This window comes from Heloderma suspectum, chromosome 2, assembly GCF_057233095.1.
Source record: "Heloderma suspectum isolate Gila_16-S chromosome 2, 16-S_ref, whole genome shotgun sequence".
Classification (NCBI taxonomy): Eukaryota; Metazoa; Chordata; class Lepidosauria; order Squamata; family Helodermatidae; genus Heloderma; species Heloderma suspectum.
This window is the reverse complement of record NC_139459.1, coordinates 17,295,199-17,313,863: the sequence shown is the minus strand read 5'-3', so window position 1 is coordinate 17,313,863 and position 18,665 is coordinate 17,295,199. Positions and strand designations below refer to the sequence as shown.

The window sequence follows — 18,665 nt, the reverse complement described above, 5'->3', positions numbered from 1 at the left end:
AGGAGAAAGGGGATTAGAAAGGGGGCTGGTTGGAGCCCTGGTGCTTCAACTATTCAGTGGGTTAACTCTCCTAAAGGCTGTGACGTACTCGGTCAGAGCTGCATGTATTTGATGCCTCCTTCCTTGCTCTTCAGAAGTAATTAATTTGCAGCTTCCCTCCTTCTCAGCATCAGGAGCTTCAGGGAACAGGGAAGTCTGCAGCTGTGTTTCTCTAATGTTTGCTTACCTGTAAGGAATGGGGGGAAGGCTCTCACATTGGTTGATCAGCCCCTGCCAGTCTGCTGACATTAACTCCAAACCCCCCACCCATCAGTATGTTACTGTGAAACAACTTAAAATGGTACGGTGCACTCATTCGTGGAGCCCTGAGCAGAGCAAAACCGATTCCCTGAACAATCTGGGCAATCCTACATTTGCTTCTCCTCCTGTTGTCATGGAGATCCCCCCTGGGACAGTGCTATTGCATTCATGTCTTGCTTATGGGCTTCCCACAGGCATCTGGTTGGCCACTGTGTGAAACAGGATGCTGAACTCGATAGGCCTTTTGGTCTGATTCAGCAGGGCTCTTCGTATGTTATCTTTGCTTTAACACGGCATACTAGCTCTCTTGAGAGACTTAATGAAACTTTCCACTCATGCATGACCGGAAAGTTTCAAAATGTCTAATGGAATTTCTTTGCAAGCACACTTCAGTCCTCGAAGCAAACAATTAGTGCAATCGCCCTCCCTGACAGTTCCGTAAAGCAAGCCTAGTATCATAATTGCCGTCACGTACTTAGTCCCTGGTATTTTCCTGGACGCTTAGCCCCACTGTGCAAAAGTTCTCCACTGTTTTTCTCGCTCTACTCATTAGAACATAGGAAGAGCCCTGCTGGATCAGACCAAAGGTCCATCTAGTCCAGCATTCTGTTCACACAGTGGCCAACCAGCTGCCCACAGGAAGGCCACCAGCAGGACATGAGTACAACAGCACCCCCCACCCACCCATATTCCACAGCAACTGGTGTACATAGGCATACTGCCTCTGATACTGGAGGCAGCATGTAGCTATCAGGATTAGTACCCATCGATAGCCTTATCCTCCATGAATTTGTCCAGTCCTCTTTTAAAGACGTCCAAGTTGGTGACCATCACTACATCCTGTGGTAGCGAATTCCATAGTTTAACTGCGCATTGTGTAAAGAAGTGCTTCCTTTTATCTGTCCTGAATCTCTCACCAATCAGCTTCGTGGGATGACCCCAGGTTCTAGTACGGTGAAAGAGGGAGAAAAATGTCTCCCTATACACATTCTCCACACCACGCATAATTATGTAAAATTCTGTACTCATTGATTGACTGCTTATATTTACCCCATACTTTCCAGTGAAATTTGGCTCCCCCAAATCCTTTCTAACAGGGGTGGGGAACACATGGCCCTCCAAATGTTGGTGGACTGCAACTCCCATCAGCCCTAGCCAGCATTGCCAATGTGAAGGATGTTGGGAGATGTAGTCCAACCACATCTGGAGGCTACACATTCCCCATCCCTGCTTTATAGTATACGATATAAGTACACAGGAGTGTTTATATGCATACGTACACTGCGACAAAATGCTGCACTGTGAAGAACTCCTGTACAGGGTTCCAGCCAACATGCCCCCTGACCCACCTGTCATCACTTTCACACTGCTTGTGTAACCAACTGCAGTCCTCCCACCTCTACTGACAGGCTCTTAGTGCCAAGATACAATCTACCATTAAGGGGAGGGGACATATGTGGTACAGCTCACATGGACTGTACCACCTCAGAATATAGGTGGCAGGTCCCATGTTTGAATGGCCCCCATCCACACCGCAAGCTCCCAGGGAAAATACTATGCCCAGATCTTTTCCCCTCATGCTTAAAGAGTGTTTGTTTTGTTTTTGTTTTGACTGTGGTGTGTGGGCAAAGCATTGAAGAACATGTAGCTTCCTCTGCTTGCAATCTCAGATGGTATATTTTCAGGTCAGTTGAACTACTTTTCTTTTTCTAACGCCCTCAGGAGCTGCAAACCCGGGATGCGGTTCTCTGCAACAGCAACTTCAACTTGAAAAAGAGAGAAGTGGGTGTGGGGAGTGCACAGTTTCGTTTCTTTTTCTGTTTGCTCCAAGCACACCTGCTAAGGCCATCGATGCCATCTCGCACATGCAGCGTTCAAGAGTTCACGGCTTCCAAGCATACACACACAGTCACCTCCTGGTTTGTGAAAACCTGACTTCATGAGGATGACCAGATGCAGAAGGGCCAGGGGCTCCTGTTCTCTAAAGAGCTTTGCAGGAGAGCGCAGTCTGGCAAGCAGTGCTTTTCTCCTCAATGCATAAAAACCTGCACTTGTCAAACTTTGTTTTTCCACATGAACTATTACAGCTGGGAAGGAGTGGGAAACTGCTTGTCTGCAGGCCAGATGCAGCTGGCTGGGTCTTTGGCTCTGGTCCACAGCCCCCCACCCTGCCTCATCCTCGCCTCCTTAAAGGCAAATAAGGCATGGTGGGCAACTTGTGGCCCTCCAGATGTTTGGGCGTACAGCTCCCATGATCCCTTACCATTGGCTGGGCTAACTAGGGCCAATGAGAGTAGGCCAAACATTTAATGGGTCACAAGTTGCCCAGTCCTGCTTTACAGAAAAGGCTCCCGTTTGTATGAATAAGAGTTTTCCCCCCTAAGCTTAATTGCTGCATGGGGGGGTGGGGGGCAGGATATGGCAGCTGGTGAGGAAGGGTTAACCCCCCCCCCCAAATCACACACACGGCAAGTAGGTTTAGGTGGGAGAAGGGCCAATTTGTGCAAATGGCACCTTTTTCCTAAACAAATTCAGATGCTGGGGACAGGGGGAGATTTTCAGGAGAGAGGGACAGGGAAAGAAAGAGAAACAGAAAGGGAATGGTGGGGAGAGAGAAAAACACAGAGACAGAGGGGTGGCCGAGACAAGAGGAGTGAAAGACAGAAAATGAGTGGCCCACCCTCCACTCCAGTCCACCCACCCCTAGTAAGGAGCCCCCAAGACAATTCTCCAGGGGAATGAGGCCATCAGTATGAAAGTGGTTCCCAACCCCCACCCCTGCATTTAAGAAAATGGAACAGACATCTGACCTAAAGCAGTCTTGGAAGTTAAGAGCTCAATCCTATGCATGTTTCGACAGAAAAAAATCCTATAACTCCCAGCATTCCCCAGCCAGCCATGCAGAAAAAAGTTCTACGACTCCCAGCATTCCCTAGCCAGTTGTACTGGCTGGGTGGGAATGCTGGGACTTGGACTTTTTTCTGCATGGCTGGCTGGGGAAAGCTGGGAGTCATGGGGCTTTTTTTCTTTGTAGGCCTTTTTCTGCATGGCTGGCTGGGGAATGCTGGAAGTTGTAGGGCTTTTTTTTCCGTTGTAGGGCTTTTTCTGCATGGTTGGCTGGGGAATGCTGGGAGTTGTAGGACCTTTCTCTGCATGGCTGGCTGGGGAATGCTGGGAGTCGTGGGGCTTTTTTTCTTCATAGGCCTTTTTCTGCATGGTTGGCTGGGGAATGCTGGGAGTAGTAGGGCTTTTTTCCTTTGTAGGCCTTTTTCTGCATGGCTGGCTGGGGAATGCTGGGAGTTGTAGGACTTTTTTCTGCATGGCTGGCTGGGGAATGCTGGGAGTCATAGGGCTTTTTTCCTTTGTAGGCCTTTTTCTGCAAGGCTGGCTGGGGAATGCTGGGAGCCGTAGGACTTTTTTCTGGATGGATGGATGGATGGATGGATGGGGAAGGTTGGGCGTCGTAGATCTTTTTTTCTTTGCAGGACTTCCTGCATGGTTGGCTGGGGAATGCTGGGAGTAGTAGGGCTTTTTTTCTTTATAGGATTTTTTCTGCATGGCTAGGTGGGGAATGCTGGGAGTTGTAGGGCTTTTTTCTGCATGGCTGGCTGGGAATGCTGGGGGTCGTAGGGCTTTTTTCTGCATGGCTGGCTGGGGAATGCTGGGAGTCGTAGCGCTTTTTTTCTGTCTAAACCTGCACAGGATTGCACCTTTAGAAGACGAACAGGATAAGAATTCAAACCACCCCACTCCATCCATTCATCCCCACCACAACGAGTTCCATTAAGCAACTGATTCAGACCACATAGATCAACTTCCTCTTAAACACAGTTCTATCTTGTGCTAAGATATCTTGAATGAAACAACTTCCGCTGATTCTGTTGCACATGTGGTTCAAAGGGCAGAAACTGTTTCAAACACCCTTTGGACATACATCTTTTAACTCTGGCTTTCCTTGGCCTGTAATGGACTATGACACTGCTCTGTTTTATGGCTGTTTTGCAGTAATAAAGATAATTATGTATTATTTTTATATTGTATTATATAATGCATTTTAGTGTTAATTGCTTAGACATATTATATTAAGCAGTATACCAGTACTTTAAATAAAATAAAAAGGGGAAACCTCATGAAACTCTATTGTTGTTCAGTCGTTCAGTCATGTCCGACTCTTCGTGACCCCATGGACCATAGCACGCCAGGCCTCCCTGTCCTGCGCTCTCTCCCGGAGTGTGATCAAGTCCATACTCTATTGCCGTCTAATAGAAACTCTATTAGATGGCAATAATTAAATAGAAAGAAAATAAACCATCATTTATGTATATTCACAGCATACAAAAGTTCTTTTTCTGCAATTATCATAAAGTCAGAGAGGTAAAAGTTATTTGGGAATTCAACTAATCCTAATTCCCACCCTTGAAAAGGATACCTGGTCTTTAAAGCATATATACTTTTTTTATTGCGTAGGTTCACAAATATTAGGTGTGCTAACTATTTTGTTTTTCTGGCTGGTACCGTGTGCCTTTAACAGCTGGAGGACAAGTAGTAAAGCTTTCTCTATCACTGCATCTGCACACTCAGGGAAAAATGTCATGTACTGAATTTCTGGTTGCTGCCCAGGTATTCAAGGCATAGGAGGGCATCCAGAAAACACAGTTGGAAACCCTATTTGACACATGACATTCAGAGCACCTCTAATGCATTGTAGGCATTAACACTTTGCGGGGTGCAGGGGGGAAGTGTCGCCACTTAAAAAAACCTAGCTCTGTTTCTGTGCCTTGAACAATATAATTTTTCATGGTGCAGTGAGAAGGGGATAGCAAATGCTTCACAGTGCAATCCTATAGATGTCTACTCAGAAGTAAGTCCCAGTGAATTGAATAGGGCTTATTCCCAAGTAAGGAGGTATTGGATTGCAGCCTGATTTCTGAGGGGCAGGCTGCTGTTAAAGGCACAAGAGCAGAGTCAGTAGAAAAAGTGGCAACCTGTACAGCAAGTTAAAGAGAGCCATTTTATATTCTAGCCGCTGGTATAAGCTTTACATTAAAATTAGAGACACAGAAAATACAGAAGCACATTTTAAGTTTCATTTATCAGAATGTTCTTATACTTCTTCAAGAGCTTCAGTCTTCAAGCAAGTTTTTGGTTTTCACTAACGACACAGTGTGCCTATTGCAATCTCTACATTACATTGGGACGAGTGAATGGGTCATCCAACAGGGTTGCCAAAACTGTGATCCCCTAATTTTAGATTGGATTTTTAACCCTTAACAGCACCTAGCTCTATCCCAGGGAGATGACACATCATGACTGGCCCAAGACATTTTGCTGCCTGAGGCAGAAGACAAGATAGCGCCTCCTTCTCTTATCCCATGTACAAGAGCCGTGTGGACTGGCAGGTGAATCTCTCCTCCATACCAGCAATGGGACAGTATCCTCCACCACACCTGAAGGCTGCAGACTGGCTTAGGGGGCGCAGAGCAGGCTGTGTGGCCCGCAGCTATCACCTCCAATACTTTGCTGCCACCTCCCAGTATCTGCTGCCCGAGGTGACCACCTCACATTGCTGAATGGTAGGGCCGGCCCTGGATATAGTCACCCCTTTTGGCCAGAACAGGGCATCTGAATCCAACCACTTTGCTTCTAGTATGAACAGCAGCCAATTCAAAACAGGGTAGTAGCCACAAGAGACATCAGTCATGCATAAGTTCAGCAGGGCAAAGCTTGTCTTTATCAGTACAGAAGCCCTGCTAGGGTAATGGCTTCACCAGCTGAATTTCTACCTGCTAAGCTCCTCTCAATGGTACAGTAGTCCTGCCAGAAAGAAGAATAGGGGGACAGGTAACTAGAAAGCAAAAGGGGACCCAATATACTGGAACACCTCAAGATGTATTGGGATGAATGCAATGAAACTTAACATATGATGTTGCCTTGTACTAGGTCAGACTTTTAGTCCATGTAGCAGACCGCTCTCTACTCAGGATGGCAGAGCAGTACAAGGCCTCAGCCAAGGTCTTTCCATTCTAGCACCACTGCTAGAGATCCTCTTATCCACAGATGCTAACTTGAAGCTACAGTTCCAGGGGTGGGCAACTTATGGCCTTCCAGATGTTTTGGCCTACATCTCCCATCAGTCTTAGCCAGCATAGCCAACGGTGAGGGATCATGGGAGTGGTAGGCCAAAACATCTGGAGGGCCACAAGTTGCTCACTCCTGCCTTGGAGTAAGCCCCACTGAACTCAGTGGGACTTACTTTTGAGTAGTCATATAAGATATATTAGCATTTATTTTTTACATTTTTAGGTCACCGATAATCAGAGCTCTCTGGGCAGCACACAGGTAAATTAAAAACATGAAACATAAAACATAAAACAATAGACCATTATAAAAATGGCAAATAAAACCAAGATAAAATAAAGCCAACAGCAAAGGTAAAAAGCAGTGCAGCCTCCAAACAAGGGATTGCGCCATGAACCTGGGACCTTTTGCATGCAAAACATGTGGTCTGCCACTGAGCTATGGAAAGTTTCTGTTACAACAGAAAGTAGCTGAAAACTATTATTTGTGTCCTGTCCATCCTCCAAAAGGTATCCAGGTGGCACACATTTTATGCCCACAACAACCCTGCAATGTATGCTAGGCCAGGAAGATCAGACAGCTCCATGTCCAAGCAAAGGCTAAGATTTAGACCGAGGTCTTTACCATCTCCAATGCTCATTTACTTGAGAGTAAGTTCTGCTGAACATAGTAGGACTTCCTTCCAAGTAACCTTGCACATGACTGTAAGTCCAACCATCTTCCCACTATGCTGGCTCTTGTTAAAGATTATAGCAATACATATCAGGAGAAAGTACAGAAGTACAGTCAGGAAGAGATGTTTTCCATCTACTTACCCAAAAGACGAGGCTGATTAGGAACAATACAGTCTTGGAAGCAATCACTCCAAAATCCATGCTGTCCTCTCTCTGTGTTTGTACAAATGAACTGGGGGAAAATTCAATTAAAAAAAAAACAAGTTTGTTGATGCCTCCCAAATAAAGTAATTAGACAAATCTAGAGCAGCTTTGTGTTTACTCATCAGCTCCACCACATCCCTAAGGCTCTTCACTGAGCTCTACTAGTTATTATCACATGAACCACTCCTTGCCCTCCCTAGTCACATGCTTTTGATGTACAGTGCAAAATAACACCTTACTATAGCCTCATATTCCCCATCAGTATTCATCATTATTATGACTAAAAGGGCTACCGTATATCTTCTGAACTAGCTGCATGAGCAAAGACAATGTACCACATAGTTCCTAATAGCACCTCCATCATGACATTACTTTTCCCATAGGAAGGCTCTAGTCTAACCTATATTGAAGGAAATTGCATGTTTCTAAATAGAGGGTTGTCCCCCCACCCCTCGGGAAACATTGTTTGTAGCAGACATTAACAGGTGATCATGCTTACCATACTGTGAAAAGGTGTTGCTGATTTCTGCAGATTGCACTTCTGGGCCTTCAGATGTTTTGGCCTACAGTTCCCAACAGCCCTCACCATTGACTAGGGCTAACGGGGGTTATAGTAAAAAACAAAAGAAACAAAATCTGGATGCACTCAAGTTACTCACTGTGCAAGAGCTTTGTTTTCTGCATGGATCTCCGCTGCTTCTCGCATGGCTGTAATTTAAATGGGAGGCAGCTTCATTCTTGCAGCTTATTTTTTCAGAGGAGTTCAGCTCTTCCAACAGAGCTCTGGTTTGATCTAACAACACAGGTCTCAATGACATTGGAAATCCTCTGCAATGCAATCTGCAAGGAAAGAAGCATGTTGTTAGCACAGGGGTGGGGGAGATTGTAAATTCGAAGGGTTTTAAATATATATATATATATATATATATATATCAACAACAATAGGAAACAATCCATCTTCCAGAGAGAGAGAGAGAGAGAGAAGCGAGCGAGCCCACAGAGACTGATGCCACTGGTCACTTCTTGTAACCTAGTGGTAACTACCATTCTCCAAATGGGAACACAAAATAGGAGAATTAGCCTACAATCTTATGCAAATATGCCTAGAAGTAACTCCATTTGGGGTATACTTCTGAGTAAATGCACATAGGATTGCTCTGTCAGAAATACAGTTTGGAAGAGGTGCATCTCTCAAATACTTTTCTTTCTTCTTCTTTTGGTTGCTAATTTAATCCAACTGGATTTTTCTGAACACTGCAAAGTAACATGAGACTCTCTTGCTCCTGCTGCAGAATCCAGGATTACTTTCTCTGTCTGGTGCTCCCAGGCTTCGTGGGGGAAAGCAGATATCCCTTTACCCAGCATCATAAACACTACTTCTTTCCATTCACGACACCCATGTGAGTTTCTAAAGGAAGGTGTGTGTGCACGTAGGTAAATGGAGCAATGTTAAATTTCAGAAGCTCATAGCGTGGATCACCACCATCGCATTGAGGGCTTCGCCACACTAGGCTTTTTATCCCGCAGTTTACCGGGGCTTTTGTTTCCAGATTATTTGTGGGATTAAGATCGGCTCCTTTACATGGGCGGACATGTGCTTTGAATCACTGAATTCCTTTCTCGGCAAGTTTTATATATTTCATTTTACAGAGACTAGATGGAGCTGTGGTTATAGTGGAACTGTGCAATTTCACACAGCCGATATATCAGATTAACGTTCCTTATCAGGTTATCTCCAATCTTTTAAAAAGCGGAATAAAGGCCAGAAAGTTCTGGAGATGACCTGGAGGTTGATGACATCATGTAAAGGACCCGCAAACTTCCATGACTGACCAATCACAAGCATGTAATAAAAACCTTGTGTAGGAATGCTCTTTAGAGTCTCCATGACCTTGCCAGCACCCTTGCAGAAATGTTTGCAAATACCCTTTTCTTAGGGAAGGTACTGGAGAGGGTCATGGAGGAACAACTTCAGGCACTCTTGGAGGATACTGATTATCTAGACCAATTCCAGTCTGGGTTTCGATTGGATTACGGGACTGAACCAGCTTTGGTCACCCTGATGGATGACCTTTATTGAGAGAGGGACAGGGGGAGTGCAACCCTGTTGATTCTGCTCAGTCTCTCATCAGTTTTTGATACCGTTGACCATGGTATCCTTGCAGACCGACTCCGTGGAATGGGCATTGAAGGCACTGTTTTACAGTAGTTCCCGTCCTACCTGTGGGGCCGATTTCAGATAATAACATTGGGTGACCATTCCTCAGCCCCTTGGCAATTGAACTATGGGGTTCTGCAGGGTACCATCTTGTCCCCACTGTTGTTTAACATCTATATGAAGCCACTGGGAGTGGTCATTAGGGGATTTGGAGCTAAGTGCCATCAGTACGCTGGTGACACACAGTTCTATCTCCCTGTGACATCTGAATCAGGAGAGGCAGTTCAAATCCTGGATCAGTGCCTAAACTCAGTAATGGGCTGGATGAAGGCCAATAAACTGAAACTGAATCCTGGCAAGATGGAAGCCCTGTGGGTGAGTGATTCCTGAGTCCAGGAGATAGGCTTATTGCCTGTTCTGGATGGGGTTGCACTCCCTCTGAAAGATTGGGTTTGTAGTTCGGGGATACTCCGAGACCCATCACTGTTGCTGGAGGCCAAGTGGCCATGGCAGCTCAGAATGTCTTTTACCAGCTTCAGCTGGTTCGCCAGCTACAGCCTCTCCTGGACAGGGATAGCTTGGCCACAGTGGTACAGGCATTAGTAACCCCAAGGCTGGATTACTGCAATGCGCTCTTTGAGTCCGATTCTGTAGCCAACTGTGGATCCACCTGATAGTTCTAATGGATTTAAGTTACAGAAGGGTAGATTTTGGTTGAACCTTAGGAGAAATATCTTGACATTAAGACCAGTTCAACAGTGGAAACAGTTACCTAGAGAGGTGGTGGGCTCTCTTTCAGAGGAGGTCTTTAAGCACAGACTCGATTGCCATCTGCTGGCGATTCTTTAGTTCTGGATTCCTGCATTCAGCAAGGGGTTGGATTGCCTTGATGGCTTTTTAGCAAATAAGGCAGTATATAAATATTAATAAATCATATATGTCCTACAAGGCCCCCTCTGAATCTATGATGCTATGATAATTATTCCTCCAGTCTTCCACACCCTCAGCCACCCAGTCTCCTGCTGTCTTCAACAACTCCAGCCATTTACCCATACTGCCCCATACCGATTTGCAATCCTGTGCTTGTCTACTCAGAAGTAAGTCTCACTGAGTTCAATGGGTAACTCCCAGGTAAGTGTGTATGGGAGTGTAGCCTGAAAGCTGTGTAGTTCAAAAGCTTGCATACTACACTAAGGGTGCAATCCTATGCATGTTTAGATAGAAAAAGGCCTACAGCTCCCTGCATGTCCCAGCCAGCCATGCTGGCTGGAGCATACTGGGAATTGTAAGCCCTTTTTCTGTCTAAACATGCATAGGATTGCGCCTTAAAACTACTAATTTGAGATAAATATTTGTTAGGGTGAATGTGTGAAAGGAAAAAGAAAGGAATAGATATTCCTGAGAGATGGTGTGGACACCGTGGCGTTACGTTCTGCTTTTTGTAGGGGTACTTCAAAACATAACCTTAGGAAAGAGTCATTTTATTCACATGTTTGTATACCACACTGAAATCCTTTTGATGAAGGGTGGCTAAGAAATATTTGAAAGAATGATAGAGCATCTTATGGCCTTCATAGTTCCAAGAAGTATAGAAATGTAACCTAAACAAACAGCCATTAGATGGCAGTGACGCTCCACACAGTGGAATTAGTAAACCAGGCTGCTGTATATTTTTTGAAGGAGCAGAAAAAATAATGGGGGGAAGGGGATGCCCCAAGTGTCTCCAACACTTTAAAATATCCTACAGCAGCCTTCCCTAACCTCAGGGTGGGCAACTTGTGGCCCTCCTGATATTTTGGCCTAAAGCTTCCATCAGCCCTAGCCAGCATAGCCAATGGTGAGAGATGATGGGAGTTGTAGGCCAAAACAACTGGAGAGCCACAATTTGCCCACCCTGGCACCCTCCAGATGTGTCAGACTACAACTCCTATCATCCCCCAGCCAGCATGAGAACTGTAGCCCTGCACATCTGGAGGGCATAAGGTTGAGGATGGCTGACCTACAGCAAAACAGGCTGAGAGACAGTGAGGTTAGCATGGTGGAGATTCAGGTTCTACAGTGCAGTCAGCCCTGAAGCTCATTGGGGGACCTTGGGCCAGTCGCGATCTCTCTCAGCCTACCTCGCAGGGTTGTTGTGTCACTCTCTCAGGCTAACCTACCTCCCAGGGTTGTTGTGAGGTTAAAATGAAGCGCGGGGTGGGGTGGGGATAATTATGTGTGTCAAGTTGAACTCCTAGAAAGGCAGGCAGGATATAAATAGAATAAATAAAAATAAAGATTGCATTATAACGAGCCAGCAGTTCCCTCCTTTCCTCCCCCGCTGCCCACCTCGGATTAATTCGTTCTCATATATGTATTTATTAATTTTTTGCTATTAATAACAATTGTCTAGAGCTTTAAGGAAATAATTCCCAAACTGGAAAAAGCCATTCCTATTGGTTGATCTCACGATGATTGACACAGATGCGCTCAACCCTCCTCCCCCAACCCCCAGGGAGGCACAATCCATCCATCCATTCATTCATTCATTCATTCATTCATTTTTCCATGCGCTCCCGCTTCACTAAAGGCGCATGCGCCGCAGTTCCCCCTCAGTTCCTCGAGCTGGAAGGGGCGGGGCTGGAGTAACCTCAATGCGAGGGACGCCGGAGCCTGGCTTGCGTGGTGACGTCACACCGCTTCCTCGCCGCTTGGTTGCTACGGCAACGGGCAGCGCGTCCCGCAGGGGCCTTTTGGGGCAGCTCCGGAGAGGCGGCGGCAGGATGACGAGCGAGTGGAGCCGGGTGTTGCGGGTGGTGACGGGCCCCAAGCCGCATTCGTTGGCTTTCGTGAGTCACTGGGGGTTGGGGAGACATTTAGGGGAGGCAAGTGGGGTGGTATAGTCATCCCCTTATTTTGTTCCAGGGCACAAGTCACTAGTCCTCACTGGCTCCTGGCAGCCATATCGTTCACGCAGAAGCCCCCACTGTGCTAAATTAGGCGCACTCTGGTAAATGTGCATAGGGCTGCAGGTTGCAGCCAACGGGTTGGAGCCAGGCTGAGTCCTTCTTAGAGTAGACCCATTGACATCAGTGGGACTTTAGTTACTCAGTTCTAACGTAAGGCCCATTGATTTCAGTGGATCTGTGGTAAACATGACTAAGTCTGGATCCAACCTGCTATCTCTTCACATGAGAAGAGGCTGCTTGCTTGATCAGGCCGTTTCTCATGTTCAGAGATATGGGCTGCAATCCTGTGCACATCCCAGTGTGGTGTAGTGGTGAGGGTGTTGGACTGGGAGCTCGGAGATCCAGGTTCTAGTCCCCACCTTGCCATGGAAGCTCGCTGGGTGACTTTGGGCCCATCACTGACTCTCAGCCCAGCCTACCGCACAGGGTTGTTGTTGTTGTGAGGATAAAATGGAGAGGAGGAGGATAAGGTAAGCCGCCTTGGGTTCCTTGCAGGAGGGAAAAAAGGCGGGTTATAAATGCAATAAATAAATAAATAAATTTCCTGGAGTAAAACCTGTATCAAAGTCAGGGCCATCTGTCCCCAGCATATTGTTCGTCATGGTGGTTAGCCAGGTACTCCTGGATGCCTCTCAAGCAGAGCATGAAGGTGATGGTGGGCATCTCCTGTTGCTGGTCCTCAGCATCTGGTATTTGGAGGCAAACTGCCTCTGGACCCGGCGCTTCCATTGGCTACCTTGGCTAATAGCCACAGATAGATCGATCCTGTATGAATTTGAAATCTGGCTTAGCCAGTCACCTTCTACTCATCCTGTGTCAGTGAATGCTATCTGGTCAACTCTGGAGCCTATTTTGTTTTTGTAACCTGCCCTAATTCAGAGTTAAGGTGGGATACAAATCTAACTATTGCAGTCGTCATCATCATCTATTGCCACATAAATGGACCCATATACTAGGTGAGCATTCCAAAGGCACAAATCCCTTTGACAGTGTGTGTGTAGCTGTTCTAATAACATTAAATTATAATTAAATAATAACCTATCTTAATAAAATTATTCTGGCATAAGGTTTCCTGGACATTGTCCTCTTCATCCGATGCATGAAGTGCTAACTTCCAATTGGCAGAATTATATACACGTGCTGGAGTGGGGTCAGGGGGAATGATGTAAATTGTCTTGTCAGATGGAATCAAAATGCAAAAAGTACAGACAGTGATAAGTACCTTAACAATTGTCATTCACAAAACATTGTTGGGTGATAACACATGCATATATTGAAAATCCCCTTGAAAATGATGCTCGATGCAAAATCTCCTTTGGACTCCTCTGACTAAAGGTATGCTTCCTCTTACAGAGGGCCAAGTTTCCCAAACCAAATCTTGTTGGAAAGCAATTACTTCTCTGGAGGGACCAAGAAATCAAGCGCCATGAAGCTGAGCTGCAGGCAAAGGCCCATCTCATCGGCCTCCAGATCAACGAAAGGGAGGATCTGAACCAACGCAAACGGCTCCACCAGCTTGTACAGAAGAGGGTTGACACCGAAATGCAGGCCTACCTGGCTGGGGAAGAGGAGAGGAGAGAGAGGTAGCCGAAGCCAGTTGAGCTAGCAGGCCTAAGTTGCTGATGATTCAGTCTCAGTTTCCTGCACTTACATTTAGAGGAGGGGGGAATAAGGTTTTAAATACCCTTTAAGGTCACTAAGCTAGTCCTTGAGGGGACAAACCCAAAATAAATATGGAAACATTTATTATTGCTGTTGTTCAGGTGACACCATCAGAGCAGATGCACTCTACAGAGAGACATAAAAAAGAGACAGCTCCCTGCCCTGAGGAGACTGCAGTCTTACAATGGGCAGGGGCCTATAACTCAGTGGTAAGAGTACATGTTTTGCATGTGGAAGGCCTCAGGCTCAGTCCCTGCAGTCTCCAGTTAAAAGGTTCAGGGGAAAAGCTCTGTCTGAGATCCTGAAGAGCTGCTGTCAGTCATGTGTAGATCAGCCTTCCCCCATCCCTGGCCAATGCGGGCTGGGAATGATTGAGACTTGCAATCCAGCACGTCGGGAGGGCACCACGTTGGGGAAGGCTGGTGTAGATGATAATGGACTAGATGGACAAATGTCTTGCCTGGTATAAGGCAGCTTCCAGTGTTCCTAAATTTTGACAGACCAGGAGGACATGTACTTTATGCTATGCTTCAGTTGGGGATTGGGCATGAGGCAAAAGAGAGAGAGAAAGACAGTGAGTCTCTGGGGTGTAATAGAGTGCCGGACTAAGACCAAGGAGACCCAGGTTCAAATCCTGAGTCACTCATGAAGCGTACTGGGTGGTTTTGGATCCGTTGCCCTCTCTCAGCCTACCCTACCTCACAGGGTTGTGAGGGGGAGAACCATGCAGAATCCCTTGAGCTCCTTGAAAGATAAAAATGCAATTAAATAAATAACACCAAAGGATTAACAGAAAACGTTGGTTTTGAGGGTGAATTTGAAGAAAAAGATTAAAGTATACTTCTGGCTCCCAAACCAATCCTTGAAGAATAGAGGCCCCCCCCCCCCAAATACAGATTTTGGCCATCCCTGACCTTCAGGATTGAGGTAATTAAGTAAGCCTTACTTTGGCATCACTACTTCATTCCTATTTCAAAAAGGGGGGAGCTGACCCAAGGCCACACAGTGAGCTCAGAAGTAGGATTTGGGCCCAAAATTAATGTTTGTTTGTGCCCTCGCCCCCTAACTCAACTTCTCAAGGTGGTTTAAAATATATTTAAAATATAACACAATAGATAAGACTTACTGGGGAGGGACCAAAGATGTATAGGAGTTTCCCCCCCAGACTTCAGATGTTCCAGCTGCTATTCAGCTTCTGAATTAGGGTGGCCAGGTGAAACAGAGGACAGGACTCCTCCACCTTTAATAATTGTGTAGAAGAGGCAATTTCTACAGGTATAGCCTGTATGACAAGCTATACCTGCTGAAATTCCCTCTTCTGCACTACTATTAAAGGTGCAGGAGCCCTGAGCTCTTTTCCTCTTGGCCACCCTATTCTGAATCTCTGGGCTATGGCAGATCTCGGAGAAAATAACCCTGGCTTGGAAATGGCTGCCAGAGTAGGGTTTCCTCGCCCAAGCTGCAGCTGTCTCTGAACAGTGTTTTGGTTCCTGGAGTGGCAGGCGCCAGAGGCATTGGGGCAGCAAATATGTTTACAAGCATATTTCAGCTGTTCAAGTCACCAGCTAGCTCAGCCTTCCCCAATCTGGTGCTGTACAGATGTGTTGGCTGGGGATGCTGGGAGTTGTAGTCTAACACATCTGGAGGACAGCTGGGCTACTGAACTTTACAGGTGCATTGTCAGTTCATTTTTTGAGATAGACACAGATACTCCTTTCCTCCCATTTTTGGAGCTTTCTTCCACACGTGCAAGCACTGAATTCAGACAAATTCTATAAAGATCTCGTAGTTCAGCTTGAAAAGTGTCTGATGTGACTGGATTTTATAATTAACTCTTTCCAGGCTTCGGGATCTCCTGGAAGCTGAGGAAAAGGGCTACGTTGCTGAACTGGAATCGCAGGAAGAAACCATGGAGGACAGGCGAATAAATATGAGGGTGAGAGCCAAACAGCTAAGAGAGCAGAGGGAAGAAGCTAGGCGGAAGCTGGTGGCTGAAAAAAAAGAGCAGCAGTTCAGGTAAGTGGATCATAAACAGAGTGGCCCTGCCAGAAAGCGAGGGGAAGGTAGTTTCGTCAGCCCATGGATTTTCACTTTTAAGGATGAAGAGGGCCAAAACAGACATGACTTGAAATCCACATCTACAAGTTATGTCTTTTTGTTTTTGTTTTGTTACTTTAGAATAGGCGCAGGGGGCCAATCCAGATTTTAAAAGCCCTCCTAGCTCCGCAAGCTGGAGCCCCAATCCAGAGCAGGAGCCTTCCGCCTACTCTAGAGTAAAAATGCGGGAGGGGGGAATGTAGCTGTTACATGATACAGATTTCAATTAATGTCTGTTTTTTTCCAGAGTGGGAGGTAGGAAGGGTCTTCACATGAGCATGTGAGAGAGAAGCAGAATCAAGCCCGCTGGCCACAACCCAAGCAGCCATGCTCTTGGCGCTAGCAAGACCCAAAATGCCTTTAGCTCTTTATCAAGATTGAGAAACCTGAGCCACTCGGGGTTCCTGATCGTGAGGAAGATCCCACATGTGTACAGTTGCATGCACACAGAGCCCTTTATCGCTAACTTCAAGTGCATGGCCGCTAGGGGTGAGTGGCCAACATAGGAACATCAGAAGCTGCCTTATACGGAGTCAGACCATTTGTTCATCTAGCCCAGTCTGGTCAATACTGACTGGCAGCGGCTCTCCAGAGTTTCAGGCAGGACTCCTGCCTAGCCCTACCTGGAGATTCCAGGAATTGAACTTGGGCCATCTGCATGCAGAGCTTGCACTCTGCCACTGAACCATGGTCCTTCCCCTTCCCGTGCATGCTGTCATTGTGGGTGTGGCCAGTGGGCGTGATTCTGCACCCCCTCATATCTTCACTGAAGTGGAAGGCAGCAAGGCCAGAACAGGGAATTACACAGAAATGTGCCTGCTCTGTGGGAGTGGTTGTTCTGGCTCAGAAGAACTTTTAATTCCCTGTGCTATGTACTGTCTAGTGCCCGCTCAGTGTTTGGTCCTAAAAGAATGTATGAAGTTGAGGGGTTGCCAGTAATGATTTCTGCTGCTCTGAACATGGTTCATTGGAAAGGTGGTGGGTGGGGAGGTTGTTTTATGGTTCTCTTAAATACATCACTTCGCTGTTTCGTTTTATTTGCTCTTCCCGGACTATCATTTGGTTACCCCTCCGTGGCGGCTTGCTTATAACATCACCATTCTAGCCTTCGGGAACATTCCTTATCTATATATGTATATTTTAGAAAATTAGAATGCCTTTAAAATGGGCATAAAGGCATATCATAGAATCATAGAATAGTAGGGTTGGAAGGGGCCTACAAGGCTATCGAGTCCAACCCCCTGCTCAATGCAGGAATCCAAGTCAGAGCATCCCTGACAAATGGCTGTCCAGCCTCATCTTGAAGGCCTCCAGTGTGGGAGAGCCCACCACCTCCCCAGGTAATTGGTTCCATTGTCATATTGCTCTTACAGTCAGGAAGTTTTTCCTGATGTTCAGCCGGAATCTGGCTTCCTGTAACTTGAGCCCATTATTCCGTGTCCTGCACTCTGGGATGATCAAGAAGAGATCCTGGCCTTCCTCTCTGTGACAACCTTTCAAGTACTTGAAGAGTGCTATCATGTCTCCCCTCAGTCTTCTCAAGGCTAAACATGCCCAGTTCTTTCAGTCTCTCTTCATAGGGCTTTGTTTCCAGTCCCCTGATCATCTTTGTTGCCCTCCTCTGAACCCTCTCCAGTTTGTCTGCATCCTTCTTAAAGTGTGGTGACCGGAACTGGACACAGTACTCCAGATGAGGCCTAACCAGTGCTGAGTAGAGGGGAACTAGTACTTCCGGGGATTTGGAAGCGATGCTTCTATGAATGCAGCCCAAAATAGCATTGGCCTTTTTTGCAGCCACATCACATTTTTGGCTCATATTCAGCTTGTGATCGACAACAATTCCAAGATCCTTCTCGCTTGTAGTGTGGTTGAGCCACGTATCCCCCATCTTGTAACTGTGCATTTGGTTTCTTTTTCCTAGGTGCAGAACTTGGCATTTGTCCCTATTCAATGTCAGTCTGTTGTTTTCTGCCCAGCGCTCCAGTCTATCCAGATCACTTTGAATTTTGTTTCTGTCTTCCAAAGTATTAGCTATCCCTCCCAATTTTGTGTCATCTGCAAATTTGATCAGCATTCCCTGCACCTCCTCCTCCAAATCATTAATAAAAATGTTGAAGAGCACTGGGCCCAGGACTGAGCCCTGAGGTACCCCACTCGTTACCTCTCCCCAGCTTGAGAAGGTCCCATTGATAAGCACTCTTTGAGTCCGATTCTTTGGCAACTGTGGATCCACCGGATCATTGTTTCATCTAGCCCACTTTGAGCTCGTTTGCTCATCAGGATATCATGGGGCACTTTGTCGAAAGCTTTGCTGAAGTCGAGGTATATGATGTCTACAGCATTCCCATGGTCTACAAGGGAGGTGACTTGATCAAAAAATGAGATCAGATTTGTCTGGCAGGACTTGTTTTTGACAAATCCATGTTGGCTTCGAGTAATCACGGCATTGTTGTCAAGGTGCTTCCAGGTGGATTGCTTTATGATCTGCTCCAGAATTTTCCCAGGGATTGATGTCAGACTGACTGGTCTGTAGTTCCCAGGTTC

At 46.3% G+C, this 18,665-nt stretch overlaps 2 protein-coding genes across 5 annotated transcripts in view; one reads left to right on the top strand and one right to left on the bottom strand.

Annotated features, from left to right (window-relative positions):
• LOC146351954 (tetraspanin-36-like) overlaps window positions 1-8,495 on the bottom strand; it is a 42,308-nt gene extending 33,813 nt beyond the window's left edge. Inside the window, exons 1-3 of one of the 4 annotated variants that reach the window (XM_084832897.1) lie at window positions 8,456-8,495; window positions 7,916-8,096; window positions 7,194-7,284 (exon numbers count right to left, since the gene is read on the bottom strand). In XM_084832897.1, the coding sequence (XP_084689023.1) occupies window positions 7,194-7,284; window positions 7,916-7,962 (138 nt within the window). In that variant the 5' untranslated portion in view covers window positions 7,963-8,096; window positions 8,456-8,495. Of the gene's footprint in view, window positions 1-7,193; window positions 7,397-7,495; window positions 7,539-7,591; window positions 7,636-7,915; window positions 8,097-8,455 lie in introns of those variants that run through there. The other 3 variants (XM_084832899.1, XM_084832900.1, XM_084832901.1) reach the window with 3 other exon arrangements.
• Window positions 8,496-12,035: 3,540 nt separating this feature from the next.
• CFAP53 (cilia and flagella associated protein 53) overlaps window positions 12,036-18,665 on the top strand; it is a 31,908-nt gene continuing 25,278 nt past the window's right edge. Inside the window, exons 1-3 of the mRNA XM_084832020.1 lie at window positions 12,036-12,242; window positions 13,716-13,945; window positions 15,867-16,040. Coding sequence (XP_084688146.1) covers window positions 12,048-12,242; window positions 13,716-13,945; window positions 15,867-16,040 — 599 coding nt within the window. The 5' untranslated portion in view covers window positions 12,036-12,047. The remainder of the gene's footprint in view (window positions 12,243-13,715; window positions 13,946-15,866; window positions 16,041-18,665) is intronic.